The sequence below is a fragment of the Tympanuchus pallidicinctus genome, unplaced genomic scaffold (assembly GCF_026119805.1).
Source record: "Tympanuchus pallidicinctus isolate F22 unplaced genomic scaffold, pur_lepc_1.0 scaffold59, whole genome shotgun sequence".
NCBI classification, from domain to species: domain Eukaryota; kingdom Metazoa; phylum Chordata; class Aves; order Galliformes; family Phasianidae; genus Tympanuchus; species Tympanuchus pallidicinctus.
In genome coordinates this window covers 138,765-156,629 of record NW_026294779.1, presented here as the reverse complement: position 1 = coordinate 156,629, position 17,865 = coordinate 138,765, and the positions used below count along the sequence as shown (strand labels likewise).

At 49.0% G+C, this 17,865-nt stretch overlaps 2 protein-coding genes and 1 non-coding gene across 6 annotated transcripts; 2 read left to right on the top strand and 1 right to left on the bottom strand.

The window, feature by feature from the left end:
* Positions 1-260: 260 nt before the first annotated feature.
* Positions 261-9,064, bottom strand: EFCAB12 (EF-hand calcium binding domain 12). Its single transcript, XM_052705530.1, has 14 exons — positions 8,214-9,064; positions 7,931-7,992; positions 7,329-7,488; positions 6,897-7,153; positions 6,238-6,311; positions 5,586-5,656; positions 5,114-5,210; positions 4,263-4,545; positions 3,922-4,101; positions 3,334-3,487; positions 2,897-3,135; positions 2,573-2,774; positions 1,853-2,051; positions 261-1,753 (listed from the first exon to the last, which is right to left on the bottom strand). The coding sequence occupies exons 1-14, from the start codon at positions 8,314-8,316 to the stop codon at positions 1,597-1,599; spliced, it is 2,238 nt and encodes a 745-aa protein (XP_052561490.1). The 5' UTR covers positions 8,317-9,064; the 3' UTR covers positions 261-1,596.
* A 207-nt stretch (positions 9,065-9,271) lies between these two features.
* On the top strand, positions 9,272-17,298 carry KHDC4 (KH domain containing 4, pre-mRNA splicing factor). 4 transcript variants are annotated; one of them, XR_008211628.1, is made up of 14 exons: positions 9,272-9,409; positions 9,534-9,771; positions 10,495-10,623; positions 10,967-11,046; positions 11,136-11,188; positions 11,885-12,048; positions 12,364-12,575; positions 12,688-12,748; positions 13,348-13,405; positions 13,606-13,859; positions 14,361-14,519; positions 15,549-15,633; positions 15,816-15,907; positions 16,812-16,843. XR_008211628.1 is itself a non-coding variant. In XM_052705532.1 (14 exons), exons 1-14 carry the CDS (start codon positions 9,318-9,320, stop codon positions 17,009-17,011), a joined length of 1,899 nt encoding a protein of 632 aa, XP_052561492.1. In that variant the 5' UTR covers positions 9,272-9,317; the 3' UTR covers positions 17,012-17,298. The 4 variants fall into 4 exon arrangements, 3 of the variants coding, with proteins under 3 accessions (XP_052561492.1, XP_052561491.1, XP_052561493.1); XM_052705532.1 differs by having other exon boundaries at positions 10,501-10,623; positions 15,521-15,633; positions 16,812-17,298; XM_052705531.1 differs by having other exon boundaries at positions 15,521-15,633; positions 16,812-17,298.
* LOC128092080 (small Cajal body-specific RNA 4) lies at positions 12,147-12,275 on the top strand. Its single transcript, XR_008211629.1, has one exon. It is a non-coding gene; the product is annotated as a small Cajal body-specific RNA 4 (non-coding RNA).
* Positions 17,299-17,865: the final 567 nt, after the last annotated feature.

Here is a 17,865-nt window from a genome sequence, read left to right as displayed (position 1 = left end):
AGCATTTGCCTATTTAAATAATGCAAATCTACAGAGAGAGACAGCCCTGCCCCAAAGAACAGCCACGAGGTCCATGCCTGCTGTGCTCTGAGCAGAACATGAGTAATATTAATTACGGCTTTTCCTTAATAGAAAACACAGAAAGAGAGAACAAACTGTTCCTAACTGCATTCAGTGGATTCAGTGTAAATTGCAAACAAGTTGGGTTCTTTCAGCAGACAGTCTTAAAAATAAGTGCTAAATTCCCCTATGCGAGATATTAAAGCATTCAGCAGAGTTGCAGACTCAAACAGGCTCTGAAGAGAGACCTCTCCATGGACACTGAATGACTTTCGGGTCATTTTGGAGCCCAGAGATCTGAGACTTCTCATTTTATTTTTTCTCCCCGGTTTTGCTTTGATTTGCTGTATTTGTTACCACATTACAGCTGTAATGCTGATACTGCAGAACTATCAGTCGAAAAGCAGCACGGATTGATAAAATAAGTAGAACCTTTTTAGATGCAAGACAAACTTTTTGGAAGTTTTATTGCTTTTAACAACCAATATTGATACACAACCTATCAGAACAAAGCATTCTAAGAAAAGATGATAAAAGGCCACCAGTGGGCCAGTAATGGCTGGTTTACCTGTGTGAACCTGACCAGACTCTGACATCCCCGCTCTGCTCCTCCAGCACGAGCTCCTGTCTTGGTTCACACTCTTGGTTGAACCTGGCTTCAAACCCAGGTGAATGGGCTGTGGCTGATCTGGGGCACTCTGCTCTCTCAGCTGTAGCCCACTGATGGGAGTGCTGATCCTGGCAGCATTATCTGCCATGGCCCTCCAAGGGCTGCAAGCACGCTCCATCTGCAGCTCCTCGCCCCATACAGTGCTCATGCTTCTAGGCATGGCAGGAGACAGGAGCTAGCTTGTCACATTTAGTGTGCCACGTGCTTGGCCTCTGCATTACCTTCTTGGTAATCTGAATGATAGAATGGCTTGGGTTGAAAGGGACCTCAAAGATCATCAGGCTGCAACCCCCTGCCACAGGCAGGGCAGACAACCTCCATATCTAATTTGAACTGTTCAGAAAATGAGCAGTGGTTTTCTCATTGGAGTTATTTGTAGGTAACACATAAGGACACCAAATGTGCCCCACATTGCAGTCACCAGAGATGGTTCTCTGCTCTCTGTGCATGGAAAGCACTTCTTGCTGCCTTCTGACCGTGAGGCGCAGCAGTGAGCGCTCCTCTGGGAGCACAGCATTGGTCAGGAATGCCAGTTCAAGTGAACGACGCTGTGGATTCCACTGGCGCAGTGTTGTTGCTTATCTCTATTTCTCCATTTATAGAATGCAAGTAGTCCTGAGAATTGGATGGATGATGTTTTTTATTTGGGTTTGAATTGTTGGACCAGATGACTTTTGTGGGTCCATTCCAGCTCAGGGTATTCTGTGTCTGTGCTTTATCAGAACGGCTCAGATCTCTTGAGCTGATGATGAAATGCAACGTTCTGTGCACATCTTGTGCTGCTGGAAGACCTTCAGATGGAATGAGACTTGGATGCCACGTCTCTGGTGGACACAGACAGTGGCTGGCTGGTCCTGGTTGTGGTTTTAGATAATCTTGTATGCAGGCCGGGTTGGGCGAACACAGCTGAACAAGGGGTGCGCCCTGTTGGTCTTCTCTTCTGGAATGCAGAGGCGCATCTTGTCCAGAAGGTGACCTGGCCAGAACCTGTTGCTCTTTTCTTTCTGATTCCTCTGATGAGAGCTGAGAAGAAAAAAAGGAAAAAAGAAAATAAAATGAGAATAAGAAAGAATGAGGCCTGTTTTATGAGGATAAACTTCTAGGCAATATAACCACTCTTACTCGTAATGGCAAAACTCCTCTGAAGCCTTCTTGTTTTTGCCTTCTTTGCCCAGGTTTCCAGCTGTACTTTTTGATGACCTGGACATGCTCAGAGCTGAGGACGTATCGGCAAGTCCTGTGTTGTAGTATCCTCCAGGCTGCCTGATCTTCCTCAGATATCGTCCTTTTTTGATGGTTTTGTCTCCTGGGTGCAGCAGGCCTGTTGGCAAAGCACATCCAATCCAGGTCACCTCTAGTTTATGTCTGTGATGCTGCCCTGGAGTGGTCACAGCTACTGTGTAAGGCAGGAATGTGTGGATGATGGCCCAGCGTGTGCTGAGAGGCCTCAGCGGCCCTAAGCAGCTTTGTGTGGGGCTTCTGCCTGCACTCTCTGCCCTGGGATCAGGAGCCCCATTTCAGTTGAGACCTCAGTTCAGCCACAGCCATGGCTCTGCCTGGCCATGGACCCACTGAACCTAACAGGGGCCTGACTTCCCACTTTTGCCTTCCCTGTACCACTGCCGTGAGTTTGCCTCATCATTTGTGCTCTTAGTTGAACCTGGCCATGACCTGGAGCACTCTGCGCGCTCATCTACATTGATGGGATTGCTGATCCTAACCAGTCCTCCAAGGGCTGCAAGTATTCTCCAAAAGCAGCTCCCCTCCCCATACACTGGTGTTTCTGGGCAGGGGAAGGGACGAGCTTGTCAGATTCATCTCAGGCCCTGGGGGTTGCATTACCTCTCTGCAGCACTGACTCGGCGAGATGAACGTCACGCTCTTTGCACAGCTTGGAGGAATTCAGGTAACTCGCAGCCGCCTTGCTGCGGTACTGGTCAACCAGTGCACCCATGGCACTGCTTGTAGTTGATGGGAAGCAGTGCTCTTTAACAGTTAGCGCCCCAGATCTCTCCAGCTGAGATCTGATTGGGCTGCCCTTACCCTGTAAGCAAAAGAAAGGCTCTGATTAGCATTCAGCACTGCGCTGGAGTTGCTCCATTCTCTTTGGAGAAGCTCCAGATGGGGATTAATCTCAAGAGGGTTTGGTTGCCACGTGAGCAGTACCTTTTTCACCTCTCGTCTCTTGACAGTTTTCTGTGTCCCGTCTCCAGATGGTTTTGGAGAGTCTGTCTTTTCATGGGCTGTTTGATGGCTTTGTGCTGGCTCAGCATGGACTGGGGTAACTTCTAAGGGTGTTAACTTCACTGGGGGCTTGGTAGGATCCATCTCTTTGGCTCTGCCCTCAACAGAACGTGGAGGTGTGGCAGATTTGCATGTGGCTTTATGGGGCTGAGTCTTTGCACCTGGAAGAGTTCAAAAAGAAAGCCCAGAGAAACCATGTTAGACAGTAGCAGAAGGAAACATCAGGGCTGACCAATGCTTGTAAGGCAAAGGACTTTGGCATTTTGTGCATTATAGCCCCCAACAGATGCATCTCATGGAGACATTCCATAGTCTGAAAAGATCAGAGAGAGTTTCCCTGCCCAGTGTTCTCCTCTTACCCCCTTTGGTCTCTCTGGATTCTTGTTTCTTCATTTCCAGCCACTCATTTTGACTTTCCATTAGCTTTTCCATGGTCGTATATTTCCCACGGTTAGGGGCAGTCAAAAAGATGATCACATCCTCCAGCTCCTTTTCGTTGATGGGAATGTTTGCCTGACAACCAAAACAGAAAATGGCAGTGTGATCAATAAAACAACAAACAAGGCTGACCCCAGAGCAGGAGGCCACCGGGTGAGCTTTACGTGGGGTTACCAAACACTGACAAATGGACCGCTGTGCTGCTGCCCTCTGAATCAGAGAATAGCTGGGGTTGGAAGGGACTTCAGGGATCATCGAGTTCCAACTGCCCTGCCACAGGCAAGGCTGCCCACTGCCAGCCCTGCTGAGCTCTCGGCTTTTACTGTGCTATGCTTCCCAGCCCCCTGGGTATCAAGAATATATTTTGTCATGGGCCAGACTATCAGAAAGTGTCTGAAGTGCTAAGCCCTAATCGACCTGAATGTGATCCTGACAACTCTTTACCACTGGAGCCTGTGGAAGGTGAGGGTCAGCATGAGCTGTTTATTGCTTTCCTGTGCCCTCCATACCTGCTTGATGATTTTAATGAAGTCTGCTTTCTTGATATTTCTGCCTTCCATGCCAGCTTTCTTGAAGATATTCACCAGCGTTGTCTTCTGTTTGCGCAGGAGGTTGTGCAGTGCAATGAGAGCCTCGGGGTACGGTATGCAAGGAGGGGGCTGAGGCTTGCTGCTTGCTGGTGTTGTGTCCTGGAAAGGAATTGGAAAATACCCTGCCATCCCCACTGCCAGAATCACCACGCCAGGAGACGTGCGAGTGGCTGGGACAGAGCAGCATCGCTCCACTGATTAAGGCCACAGAGGATGCAGTGCAGTGATCCCAAGGCTGAAGTAACACAACATCTACTTACGCTCAGTTTATCAGTCACAGCTGCTTTGCGTTCAGCCCTTCTCTCTGCTCTGCGTAACTTTATGCGTTCCCAGACTCTCTCTTCCACGTGGCTCCGGGAAGATTTATTTCTCAGCCATTTCTCAATGTCTACAGAGCTTTCTAGCTGAGAAATGAATCGCTTCCTCTCCTGGATCCAAGCCGACAGCTTATCTGGATCATCTTCAGGATGAGAAATGGCCACTGGAAAGGTGGGACTTCCTTTCTCCTGCCTTCCTTCTGCAGCTGGCACTTGTGGGAGAGGTCTAAAAAAACAACAAACAGACCAAGGGGAGTCGGTCTGAGTGCAGGAGGAATTTCTTCTCCATCCAGCCCTCTTCCTCAGCAGGATGAGGTCTCTTCACCCAACTGTCTTCCCACCAGCAGATGGGGGATAACAGCACTGAGCTGTAATGCTCAGATGTGCCACCAAGGGAACGAGGGTTTTCTCTAAGGAAAGTTCAGGACACACAGCTCTTTGTCCCTCTTGATGGAATGAGGAACTGTGCCTTGTGCAATGACTGGCCATGCTGGCATCCCCCTTCCTGGCCTGATGTGGTCTCAAATACTGCATTACTTAGTGAAGGAAAAGGGGTCGTTACTGCCAAAGGCAGAAAAGATGGGCTAGAGCCATGAAGCCTGTTCTTGTCCTCAGCATTACCAACAAAGAGGCTTTTCAGGAACTAAAGGAAGCATGAAGAAGCACCGCAGACAGATGCTGCTCTGCCTCCTTGGGACACGTTGATTGGAATGCTGCTTTGCTGAAAGAGCAGCATCAGTGCCAATATCACACAGGCACAAGAGCACTCCACTCAAATCCTTGACGACTGTCACCTGTCATCAGGCTCCTCTTCACTGTCGCTCTCAGCTGTGGTTAACGTGCTGAGAGAAATGGTCCTTCGTAGTCTGCGTAGCTTGCAGAGAAGAGACTCTGTAAACAGGAAAGGAGAAAGGCTCTCAGAACTGCAGGCACAGAGCTGCATAACAGCACTCTGATTTCAGGAGCTGTTCTGATCCCCAGAACTTAAGACAGCATTTGTAGTTCCCAATGCTGAACTTCCTAGAAGTTCACTCTCTCCAGCACAAACTCATAACGTGGAAGAGATGCACTGTGGGGCATGGAAGGCAGGGGGGACCCACGTCCCATCTTGTTCCAAATGTGTCTCTTGATGTTTACCAGAAGTTGTGGACAGAGGCACACGGAGTGCTGCCCCAGGCATCTCGTTGTACCACAGGCTCTAAGCAGCCACTGGGAAGGAGCACAGGGAGAGGCACAAACCTCTCAAGGATCAGTCATTAATGTTACCTTTTCTTTCAAGTAGCTTTTCCTCTGGCATTGGCATCGTAGCAAGCTGAGGAACCTCCTTGATCACAAACCTGGAAATAGGAAGAAGGTGCCGTTCTGTGAAAAGGGCTCCTTTGCCAGATCAGTGCCAAGTATCTGTACAGACTAAATTATGTGCCCTAAACAGGAGCCAGTGAACAGTGCTGGCCTCAGGAACAGCTCGGCAGCCCCTCTTGACTCAAGAAGGCATTTCAGAGGTAGTGAGATGGATGTGACTTTCACAACAAATGTGGAAATGCCACGGGCAGAGGACACGCATCATCTACTTTTGTTCCACGTTCTGAGAGATGCTTTCCATGTTGTGTTGAAAACGACAGCAATATTAGGATCTGCCTTTTGTTCAATGTTTTGGCAGTCTTGAGTGCAGAAAAGAGGTGGAGGAAACATCAGAGCATTGCCTAAATGTCTCTGCAGTGCAAACCAGTTCCCTCTGATTGGACAAATGGTAAAATGCAGGGCACAGTCAGGAACGTTAAGTCCAAGCTTAGCAAAAGCAAGGAAAAAATGAGCTGCCAAACCGTTTGAAAGAGCCAAAATATGAGCTGAAACAACCAAATGTGAGCTGAGCACATCCAAACTTGCCCAGATAAGTCCAGGGAACAAATATACTCACTCTGGCAACAGGTGGACTTGGCCAAGTGGGCTCGGCAGGAGAGCAGTTTCTTTGTCTGAGACGACCCATCTTTTCTGCAAGTGACAGAAAGACCTGATGTGACTTCAGGGAAAGAATCTCAGTGCTCACAAAGGCTTTTCTACACGTGGAAGAATTCACTGTCTCTCAGGAAACTTCTTGACGAGTGCCTCAGCCTCTTGCCAAAGCAAGCTGCATGGCACATATTCTGTTAGGATGAGGAGTGTTGCCAGCCTTACTGCAAGGACGGCGCTTAGCAGCTCAGCCAGCAGAGCAGCCACTTGTTCAGCACTGAACAAGGCAATGGAGCAAACATAATGGAAGGCCTGTCCTGAGTCCGGGTTTCTGGCTGCTGCTTTCATCATCAAACAGCTTTGGCCCCACCACTGCTTTGGCCTTTTTCCTCTTTGTGGTGAGGCTTTTCCAGGGCTATGCCCTGCCAGCAAAAATAAGACTGTGTTCATTCCCAGCACCTCTGAACTAGTGCAAATACAAGAAAGAACACAGAGACAGTTTTCACTGCTGCATGCCTAGCTCCAGTGGCCTGGCAGCTCACGGCTGGCAGCAGAGCTGGGTTCCCTGGCTTTGTACAGGATTTCAAACCCGCTGTAAGAAGTGCAGGAAAAAATCAAAACACTTACATTGAAAAGCTTTTGTACCAGGTATGTAGACGTGTTAAGATGCAGTAAAAAGTCTTCACAGAATGTCATTTCCACCTGCTCCGCTCGGATAGCAAGAGTGCCGATGTCCTTGAATGTGAAGTCTGCATCTTCTCCATTTGTTAGGATGTGGTAGAAGTACTCCAAGGTCTCCAACAGACAGCCCTGCACTGTTTGCTGAGAATAGGAGCTGTACAGGCGTATGGTCTCACAGTTCAGCTCCGCTATCTCACTGTCAGCTGGAAAAGAGGAACAAGGTGACTGAGTCACACAGCAGCTGAGCAGATCCAGATAACGCACCAGGAGCTTCTGGTTTAAGTGCACTGCCAGAGTGCTGTCTTAACCACCAAGGATTGCAAATTAGGATAAGTGAGCAAATGTATTTAAGCCAAATTTTTGCTTAATTAGTCTTACCAGGCAAGCGTATCGGAAAGTATTTGAAATCCCGGATCTGTGTAACAGCCTTGGACAGCAAAAACAGCGGTCTCTGAAACGTGAGGATCTTGCCATCCTCAAGGGCTTGCCATTTTTGAATCCAAAATGTCCCCAGTCCGGTGATGCTGACAGCCGGAGGCTGGAACAAAAAGGAGAAGGACAGAGTGAGGACTTGTGGCAGCTTGCAGAGGGGCGTCCCATGGCTTCCCCACTCCTAATGCAGAACACTGAGACGGGGGGGCTGGAAAAGACCAGGCACTTGGACACATTCTTTCCCTTTCCTTTGCTCTCCAAGCATCCCCAGCTGTGTGTGTGCTCTGCACTCTGGGAGCGAGGAACAGAGAAGCAAATTGGGAATACTTTTGGGTGCTATTATTTGCATTACTGTATTTGGCATAGGTACTGTACTTCTAACTATTTTAATATCTTCAGTGATTGAAGGAAGTGGTCTTTGGCACATCTGTGGCACATCTGTATGTGGAAGAGCAAGGGCACTTGTTGGTCTAGGGCTACCTGGACTATTGCAGCCATTGGGCAAGGGGAGGCCGTTGGGCAAGGGGAGGGGTAGGGTGCAGTCCCACCTTTTTCAGCAGGAGCAATTGCTGAACACGCTTGAAAACACTGTTCCAAATGGTAGTGACATCTGCAATGCAAGAAAAGACACAGAATGCTTTAAGTCAGCAAGTTTGTGGCCTGTTAGCACGTTTCTAAACAAGGAGATGTCAAGTGTGATCTACCACAGCTCCTGGGGTAAATTCATCCATGACATGGACTGAATTTTGGATAGACTTCGGACTAAAAGTGCTGGGAGAGGTCTACAGCTCAGGAGCAAATAGATCTCCTGAGTTGTCCCAAATGCCTTACCATTGGTGGAAAGCTTCTTGAGTGTGGGAAACGTGACTGTGCTGCAGCCATCAGTCTTGTTCCAATGCTCGATGTTAGTGATCAGCTCTAGCAGGCTGACCATGCTCTTGCTTCAGGTGGGCACGTGAAGCTAAAGAACGAAAGGTTTCTGATGTTTCCTACCAGGAAACACTTCTGATACCCTTCTCTGTCCTTCACCGAATAGCTCTCTTCTCCTTTATCCTCTGAGGTACAAGAGACTCCTTGTGTCCTCTAGAGAAAACTGGATGCGAGGGCAACTCTGCGACTGCCAGAAGGCACTGAGCCGGGCCTGAGCCAACACTGATGTAGAGGCTTCTGTCCCTTTGTGATGTCAGATGATGACACAAAGGGGAACAGGGCGTGCCATGGAACGCTGGGAGCTGGGCAGCACCCGGCCATGGGCTGCAGGCTGGAGCTGCAGCCAACAGAAATCCCCTCAGGCAGGGGCACCTCTGAGGATGGATCGAGCCACATGTTTTCCTTTGGGTGCGTTCTGGGATCAGATTATGACCTTCAGAGTGAGCAGCGTTAGGGTTTGGCCTGGTCCAGGTGATGAGGGCACACCTCATAACTCTAGGCCGCTACTAATGAAGTGCCGATTCTGATTACTGATATCCTGCACTGCTTACAAAAGTCTGCGAAATAATAAAGCCTTCATTACAGCTCCATCTGCGTGGCAGTCATTGTGTCTGCGACTCCTAAGAACCCCAGGGTCCGTCCCAGGGGGTCAGACGACACCTGAGACCCTCACGAAACGAATCGAGGGCATTTGGTCACACTCGGTGAGAAAGTAAAGACGCTGGGAAACAGCAAACCGGGCACTGGGCGCTGTGGCGCTCCTCGCTTATGCCGGGCCTGAACACGGCTGGGCCGCGTTCGTAGCCCTTAAGTGGGAGGTCCGCCACGTCTCTGGTCCCGCCCCGCTCCTCCTCGCTTGCCCGCTGTCGGTTCTCGGCCTTCCCTCCCGTCTGTCCATGGAGGGCCTGGTCCATCTGGCGTGACAGAAATCGCGCGGTGCCGTGCGTGCGCCGTCGTTATGGCAACGGCCGGAAGTGACGTTGCGGCGCCGCGCGTTGGCCGGAAATGACGCTGCGCTTCGCGCGGAGGCGGTGGAGCCGGGCCGGAGCCATGTCAGCGGGAGGCGGCGGGCAGCGCGACGCTGGGACCGCGGGCGGGTGAGGTCGGGGGCTGCGGGCGCTGCGGCGGGGAGGCCTCGGGGCGGCGGTTCCGCGGGGCGGCGGGCGCCGGGCCTCCAACGGGCGGGCGTTGAAGGCACTCCTCGATCTGCTCCGCTTGCAGGCGGCGCAGCAAATGGGATCAGCCCGGCCCGGCCCCCGCCTTCCTTCTCTCTGGCGCGGCTCCGCTGCCCGGCCGGCCTTTCCCCGGCGGCGGAGATGGCGGCACCGCTGTGGGGGTCTCCGAGAGCTCCGCGGCTCCGTCGGGGGCTCTGGATGCGGCCGCGGCTGTGGCAGCGAAGATCAACGCGATGTTAATGGCCAAAGGGAAGCTGAAGCCAGCGCCTAACGCGGCGGATAAGGTGAGAGAGGGGCGGGGGGAGCGCCGGGCCCCGGGAGGGGGTTAGGGCGATCTGCTGTTTTCTTAAGTAGCTTTCAGGAATACGTGGGAAAAGTGGAGTGGGGTGTAAGGCAACAACGGGGGAGGTTATTTATGTTTTTAGTCTGATAGGGTGGCACAGCTGTGTGTTCTGAGAGTTCCCCATTTGAAGCGGTCTGAGAGCAAGCAGTGGTTTTCTCATTGGAGTTATTTGTAGGTAACACATAAGGACACCAAATGTGCCCCACATTGCAGTCACCAGAGATGGTTCTCTGCTCTCTGTGCATGGAAAGCACTTCTTGCTGCCTTCTGACTGTGAGGTACAGCAGTGAGCGCTCCTCTGGGAGCACAGCATTGGTCAGGAATGCCAGTCCAAGTGAACGACGCTGTGGATTCCATTGGCGCAGTGTTGTTGCTCGTCTCTATGTCTGTTTCTCCTTTTGCAGAGCTCCAGTACTAATTATTACCTCAAAATCTCCTGAAAATAAACCTAATAATGTTTATCACTTGATTTTGAAGCTGTGGGGTGTTAAGTGATTAAAGTTTTCGTTTTAAAGCACTTCCTGTGAATAATTTTATGGATTTGAGGGTTCAACAGATGTAACAGGAAATTAAAATGGCTGCTCACCCAACCTGGACCTGTAGGCTGTGTTTGCTTGTTACTCGGTTTTCCAACCACCGGTCTTTGCAACACTTGTTTTTGAAGCTGCAGGCTCTGGGGAAAGGTCCGGCCACAAATAAAAGCAAAGATGACCTCGTGGTGGCAGAGGTGGAAATCAACGACGTGCCCCTCACATGCAGAAACCTCCTGACGAGGGGGCAGACCCAGGATGAGGTACGTTCAGGAGCTGGATCTGCATTCTTTGGCTTGGCAGCTCGAGGTCTGCGTCTTTGTTGAGGTTAAAAGAGCTTGTGGCAACGTGTGTTCAGCTTTCTGTTACGAAAACAGTGTTTTCTAAGGTGCTTTGTTTAGTGGTTGGTTGGTTTGTGCAGTAATGCCTCCTGTCATGAGGTGAGGCAGCACAGCCAGTGTTCTTCAGCAGCACTGTTCATTCTCTTACATTCTCGTAATAACGTTTTCTGGTCTCTTTGTAAGGCACCTTAACTTCAACTGCTTTGAAGCTGTGTATGTTCTGCTTGTTATCACTAAGCTTTTCTGTTTTCTTAATTGCTTTCAGATAAGTCGACTGAGTGGAGCTGCTGTCTCTACTCGAGGGCGGTTCATGACTGCAGAGGAGAAAGCAAAAGTGGGACCTGGGTTTGTATTTCTGCTTTCTCTGTAGCTGGGTGTTGAAGTGACGAGGTTCTCACTGTTATGTCATGGGATGTTTGATGTTTTCTCCCTAGAGATCGCCCTCTGTATCTTCATGTCCAGGGTCAGACAAGGGAGCTGGTTGACAGTAAGTGTGCCAAGCTTCTCGTGCTCCTTATTGGCAGTGTGTTCAGGCAGTTTTGTAGTACTGATGGGTTTTGTTGTGGCTGATGGGGATTTGTGCTGTAAATAATCTGTGTTGATCAGCATAATGCGAAAGCACCAGTGCTTCACTGTGAGGTTTGTGAATCCTGAAGGGGAGCAGACAGAGGGCAGTTAACAGCCATCAGTTTAATGGGGAGGTGCTCGTGTTTCTGGGGGTGGCTGAGCACTGAGATGTCCCCCAACCCCCTTTGGAGCCATGGCCATGAGCTTACCAGCAGAAATAACAACTCATCACACATCAGGATGCAGCAGCAGAGCAGCTTCTCACAAGGAAGTTCCTTCTGCATGCAGAAGCTGAATGCGTTTTGCTCATGTTCCCAAGCTAACCATAGAGCTGCCCACCTGTATTTACCTCCTACAGCCAGCAGTTCTTCTTACCTTGCTCATTCATGCAGTTGTGAATTCAGTGCAGGGTTAGGGATGTTTTTGTCACGTTTGCTTCCCCGTTGGGCATGAGGACGTCTCTTAGTGCTGGCACGGTGCGCCGCATCTGCTGTGTTTACCAAAAGATGAATATCTGTGTATCCTATCAGCACAGATGATTTTGTGGGGAGCGCTGGGGGCTGTTAGGAACTTCCCACTGCTGAAATACAAGTGGATTTCATATCCTGTTCACTAGGAGCTGTTAATCGTATTAAGGAGATAATTACTAATGGAGTAGTGAAGGCTGCCACAGGTTCCAGTCCAACATTCAATGGAGCTACAGTGACTGTGTACCACCAGCCAGCCCCCATCGCTCAGATGTCTCCAGCAGTTGGTCAGAAGCCTCCATTCCAGTCAGGGGTGAGTGATTGGTTCGTGACTTTAATTAGTTAATTACAAGTATGCATGTCACGTGCTGCTTATGGAGAGAAATAAATGCTTCTGGGGCCGTGGTGGGAACTGGAGGACTGGTCAGACTGAGTCTGAAGGGTGAGGCTCAGGTGACAGTGATCTCCTAGAAGAAAAGGGATGGAGAGAGCAGTCCTATGGAGAGGAAGGCAAAGGGCCCACTGTGCCATCCAACACTGAGCGTTCTGACTTGACTTCTGGCCTCTGGTGAAAGCAACATCCTCATCCTAAGAGTGAAACAATCAGCTTTCACTTCTACATTCACAGATGCATTACGTTCAGGACAAATTATTCGTCGGTCTGGAGCATGCTGTACCTACATTTAATGTGAAGGAGAAGGTGGAAGGGCCCGGCTGCTCCTATCTGCAGCACATTCAGATTGAAACAGGTGCCAAAGTCTTCCTTCGTGGAAAAGGCTCGGGTTGCATCGAGCCAGCATCAGGCAGAGAAGCTTTTGAACCCATGTACATCTACATCAGGTATGCTGAGGCTCCCTAAAACTCAAACGTCTGGCAGCAGGTTGCTGTGAAGGAAGAGCTGCCCAGGTCAGTATAAATGTTTGTGCTTATGGATTTTTCTGTTTGTTTTCAGTCATCCAAAGCCAGAAGGTTTGGCAGCTGCTAAAAAGCTGTGTGAAAATCTGTTGCAAACCGTGAGTAGCTCTTATGAGTTTCAGAGTTGATATTGCTTTAGCTTTAAACAATGTCCAGAGGCACACAGTCTCTTTCTCCTAAAGAGATTCTTATGGTTGGCACCAGAAGAATGTTCTTGATCTCTCAAACATGTGAAATTCATTTCTCAGTCTTTTTAACTTGAATGCAGCAAAGCAGAGTACTGAAAAGAGAGTAAACTCCTGTCAGACAGAGCCTTTCTGCAGCCCATATCCAAGGACAAATATTGACAGATACGTCTGGGAGCTTTTAGATGCTTTAAGTGTTTTGTTTTTAACAAAGCAGCTCCCTTGCCATGCTGAATATCCTCTGAAAGGCTTTCCTGCATTTTACACAACTGTGACTCAGGCCAGCAGGATGAGTGGTTTGTTCCACTTTTCTTTTGTTTTGGTAGGTTTTGCTTTGAATTCCTGATCTTTTTTCAGCTTTCATGTTTGGATTCTTGCCGTGCCTTTGTGTGCAGCGTGTTCTGCAGTCAAAGTTCCCTTGTGGTTTTATGAGCAGGCAGCTGCCCTTTGCCTGCGAGATTGCGGTGTAGGAATCGGATGCTCACTTTCTCACCTCTGAACGTCCTTTGCAGGTCCATGCTGAATACTCCCGGTTTGTGAATCAGATAACGACAGCTGTACCTTTGGCAGGTAACGTTGGCAAGACTGAAACCTTTGGTGTTGTGTTTTGTGGAGCTGGGTTTGGCAGAAGGCCTTTGTGGAAGTCTTTGTGTTTTGCTCCTTGTGTCGAAAGCAGCCGTGTTTCCTTTACGCTTTGTAATTCGTTCACTGCTTTCGTGACTCTTGGCTGCATTTACGATGGCCCTTTTTTCCTCCTCTTCTCTCTGCAGGCTTTGCACAGCCTGCTGCTATCAACAGCGTTCCTTCTCAGCCGTCATATTACCCTTCCAATGGATATCAGTCTGGTTATCCTGTCGTTCCCCCTCCCCAGCAACCGGTTCAGCCTCCATATGGTGTTCCAGGCATGGTTCCACCCGCGGTGCCAATGGCCCCAGGCGTCCTCACAACGCTTCCTGCAGGAGTTCCACCTGTGCCGACGCAGTACCCAATATCTCAAGTTCAGCCTCCAGCCAGCACTGGGCAGGTACTGCTGAGATGAAGGATTTGCCTCGTAGCTGTCGGCTTCCTCAGCTGTTTCTTTGCTAACAATGACGTACTTGAAGCCCTTCCAGATGGGGAACAACTTGGGGCACACAGAGCCGATATCTGAGGTTGTTGCTTTGATGCTTTTGGCCAAGCAACTTATTTTTTTTTGTATGACAATTTCAGGCTGCGTTTCTTTTCGTGCTGCACCCTGCTAACATGAGGGGTGATGCAGGGAGGTGTCACCCATTGATGCAAAATGTTACTGTAGGCATTGCGGGTGCAGGGAGCCTGAGCTGCAGGCAGTGATTACTTAGAGCTGGGAGCATTCTGCAATGCAGGTACTTGTCTTCTAAATTATGCACTTCCTTTTCACCTCTCAGGTTCGGCAAAGAGAAATTGGTTGCGTTTTTTGATCCTCTGTGTGAAACCTTATGTGGAATTGACTTGATAATATGCACATGAAGCATTATCTTCTTTGTTTTTAATTTCTGCATGCCAGAGTCCACTGAGCGCTCCTTTCCTTCCTGCTGCTGCCCCGGTCAAAACAAGCCTGCCAGCTGGTACACAGCCACAAGTCCAGGCCCATCCCCAAGGCCAAAAGAGGCGTTTCACCGAGGAGCTGCCCGATGAGAGGGAGTCAGGACTGCTGGGATATCAGGTGGAATAAAATCAGCAATTTTACTTCATTCGACAAAATGGAACTTGGCTGGAGAGAGGGATGGTTGTTAGCAAAGTCTGTTTGTGAAAATTCAGACAGGCCCTCGGGCAGGCAGCAGTGATGGTTGCAAACATTGAGACCACGCTTCCATTTCTTTGAGCCGATGCTCTGCTCTCAGGCTGGGCTGTCCGGGGTGTTGGCAGCTTGCTTTCCATGCCTGTGTTCTTTCCTGAAGAGCAGCAGTGCATTCAGGTCGAAGAGATGGCAGCAGCGTGTGCCTGGTTAGGTGAAAGTGAGATGATTTGTTATTGGCTTTTTTTTTTTAATCCCTATTTGTTTTATTGTGGGTCTTTTGGATGGGCTTCTGTAGAGGGAGGGGAGGTGGGTGTAATGTCTGTGTTTTCCCATTCCCCTTTCTTGCAGGCAGCGCTTGGGAGGATTTCTAGAATCCCAGTGTTGAAAGTGACTGTTGGTTCATTTTAGACAGCAAAAGTTGCTGAGTTTATGTTAAATAACGGAGCTTTTCATCAGGCTTCTATGTGAGAAATTGCAGGTTCTGCAAATGCTCATAGGCAGAACTCATTAATAAAAGCTTGGTCTGGAGAAAATAAAGATCTGCTTAAGCATCAGATCTTGTTAACGTGTGTCAAGCACAGTTTACTGTGGCATGAGGCCTCTAAGTACTCAGAATGAGCTGATTAGAGGTAATGAGTCAAACCAGGAATAAACAGCTGTCATCACTGTCCTGCAGAACGGGGATGGTGGACGGGGTGCTGGAGTGGCTTCCACAGCAGAGTCAGGAAGGTTTTTACAACTTCACCCTCAGTATTTGTAGGAAAAAAGAAAAAAAAAGCATTGTACTGAACAGAGGTGATTAGTGGCTGCTCCTAATAGTTGGCAATATGCTCTGAAAAGTTGGGTTTCCTATCAGTATCATTAAGGAGCTGTAGCTTGTGTTGTAGTGGTAGATTTGCTAATGCCGTGTGTTTTTCTGCTCATAGCATGGACCCATTCATATGACTAATTTAGGTACAGGCTTCTCCAGTCAGAGCGAAATCGATGGAGCCGGGTCGAAGTCAGCAAGTTCCTCAGGAAAGGAGAGAGAGAGGGACAGGTATGGGACGAGCCCTGCGCTGCCTGCTGGCTCCTCTGTTCCTTTCTGTCCTTCTTAAGGGGCGCAGAGCCCAGCTGAGAGTTAATGGCAAGGACTGCGTTTCGGATTCGGTCGCTGTTATCTTTGTGCTTGCTCTTAAGAAATAAATAGAAGGTAATGAAGGCTTGCTTGTGTTTGAACAGGCAGTTGATGCCTCCACCAGCTTTTCCTGTCACTGGGATGAAATCAGAATCTGAAGAAAGAAATGGTGTGGGGTCTTTACCAGGCAGCCATGGTGAGTGCAACGAGTGGAACCTGTTTGTCGGTGGAGTTTGCGGTGATCTTAACACTCATTTAGATTGGCGATTGTTTTTTGTGTCCTTTTTACTGCGTGCAGTAGAAGGGAGATCATTGCCCCGTTCTGAAATCAGATTGTGCTTTAATAAACGCCTCTGTGAATGGTGAGGGTGTGATGAAGGCAGGAGGGCTGAGCTTTGACCCACAGTCAGCACAATCTCCTGGGCTCGCTCTGTAACAGATGTCATGGCTTTACGTTGTGCACAGCTATCTCTAGGAGCACTGAGGAGTGTCAGTTATGGCTCAGGTGTGTATTTACAGACACGAGTTCTGTCACCCTGTCTGCAGACAGAAGCGTTGTTAGCTTTCATCCTCTCTCAGGGCTGTCACACATCGGCTGTTTGCAGCTTGGTAAAACATGGGATCGCTTTAACTCCTGGTAGTTTAGTGCCTTCCATGCCAGTCTGCAGGTACAAACCACGTTAGTTTGTCTAACCTTAGTTTTTCTGCAGTATTGCTCCCAGAGGTTGTTTCTCCTGCTAGCTTTCTTTTGAGCAAAAGTTCTACTTTTCTTTACGTGTTGATCTCTAAAACGGTGCGATTGCCATCACTTTGACCCGTTTGCTAACTTTACCTTTCTTGTGTGTTTCTTTCTTCTTTCTCTGTTCTCTTACATGGTTCTGATGGATCACATGTGCTGTTGCTGCTGCTGTTTCGTGTGGCCTTCGACCTTGGATGACCATTGGCCTTGTGACCTCAAAATGGTGTCCAACTAACGATTTACAATTAACATCTTTTTTATTAACTTGTTTTGGGGCATTTTATCTCTCTCTATTTTTATTTTTCCTTCTTGGGGGCCGGGGGGATTGTTCTGTTTTTTTTCCCCATCCCCTTCCCCCCAGATCATCAAGCAAAGAAGATGAAAACATCCGAGAAGGGCTTTGGATTGGTGGCATATGCTGGAGATTCGTCAGATGAAGAGGAGGAACACGGTGGCCATAAAAATGCAAGTACTTTTTCACAGGGGTGGAGTTTGGGATACCAGTATCCTTCCTCACAACAGCGAGCCAAACAACAGATGCCATTTTGGATGGCACCGTAAAAGCTACAGAACTGTCTTCATTCATCTCTTTATTATTATTTTTTTTTCCTCTAGCAATAATGCATGTATATTACAAAAAGAACTTTGCAAATATGCATTGTTTTTACATTTGCAGAAGCTAAAGGTTCAGTATTCCGCCTTGAAAGGGCTCCATTATTTTTAAACTCTTTATTTCTGCAGTGAATTTGTCATCTATGAAAACCATTTGAAATAGCATTTGGACAGGGCCGGTCCCTCACAGCGTGGGGGAGGTTCTGGAAAGAGAAACCTGTCCTCTGTTTCCCATTTTTCCAGGGTAACTTTAAAAAAAACAAAAAAGGAAGCTGTCAGCCACGCTGACTTCACCACCCATCTGGTGTTGTATTTTATTCAGTGCTTCTGCTGTCAGCCCGTGCTCACGGTCCCGTTAATGGTGACTGTGTGGATGCAATGTTTGGACTTTCAACAAAGGAAAGCAGCGTCCGATAGTTCAGAGAAATTTGCTGGGTTGCGTTTCTTGAAGTTGATAATTTTGCTTTTACTTTAAGCATCTCCTGTTGTAACTCCACGTTGTGTTTTCTTTGCAATGTGGTTTCTCTAACCCCACGACTTCTGGTTCCAGCCAAGTGCTTGGGGGGGTGGGGGGGGGGGTTGTTTTGTCCTTTGTGGGTTCATCCTGCTGCCGCCCCCGGCTGCCAGCTGCTCCCCCACCTCCAGCAATCCCTGCCTTCTTCATTCTGCTCAGCAGTTCGTATGGGACCTGCAGGTTCTCCAAGCTTCTCCCACTCTCTTAACTCACTTTGATTCCACCCCGTTCTGTTTCACGGTGCTCGACAAAGGAGGAGAGGCACAGAGCCGTGCCTGCAGGCGCCGCT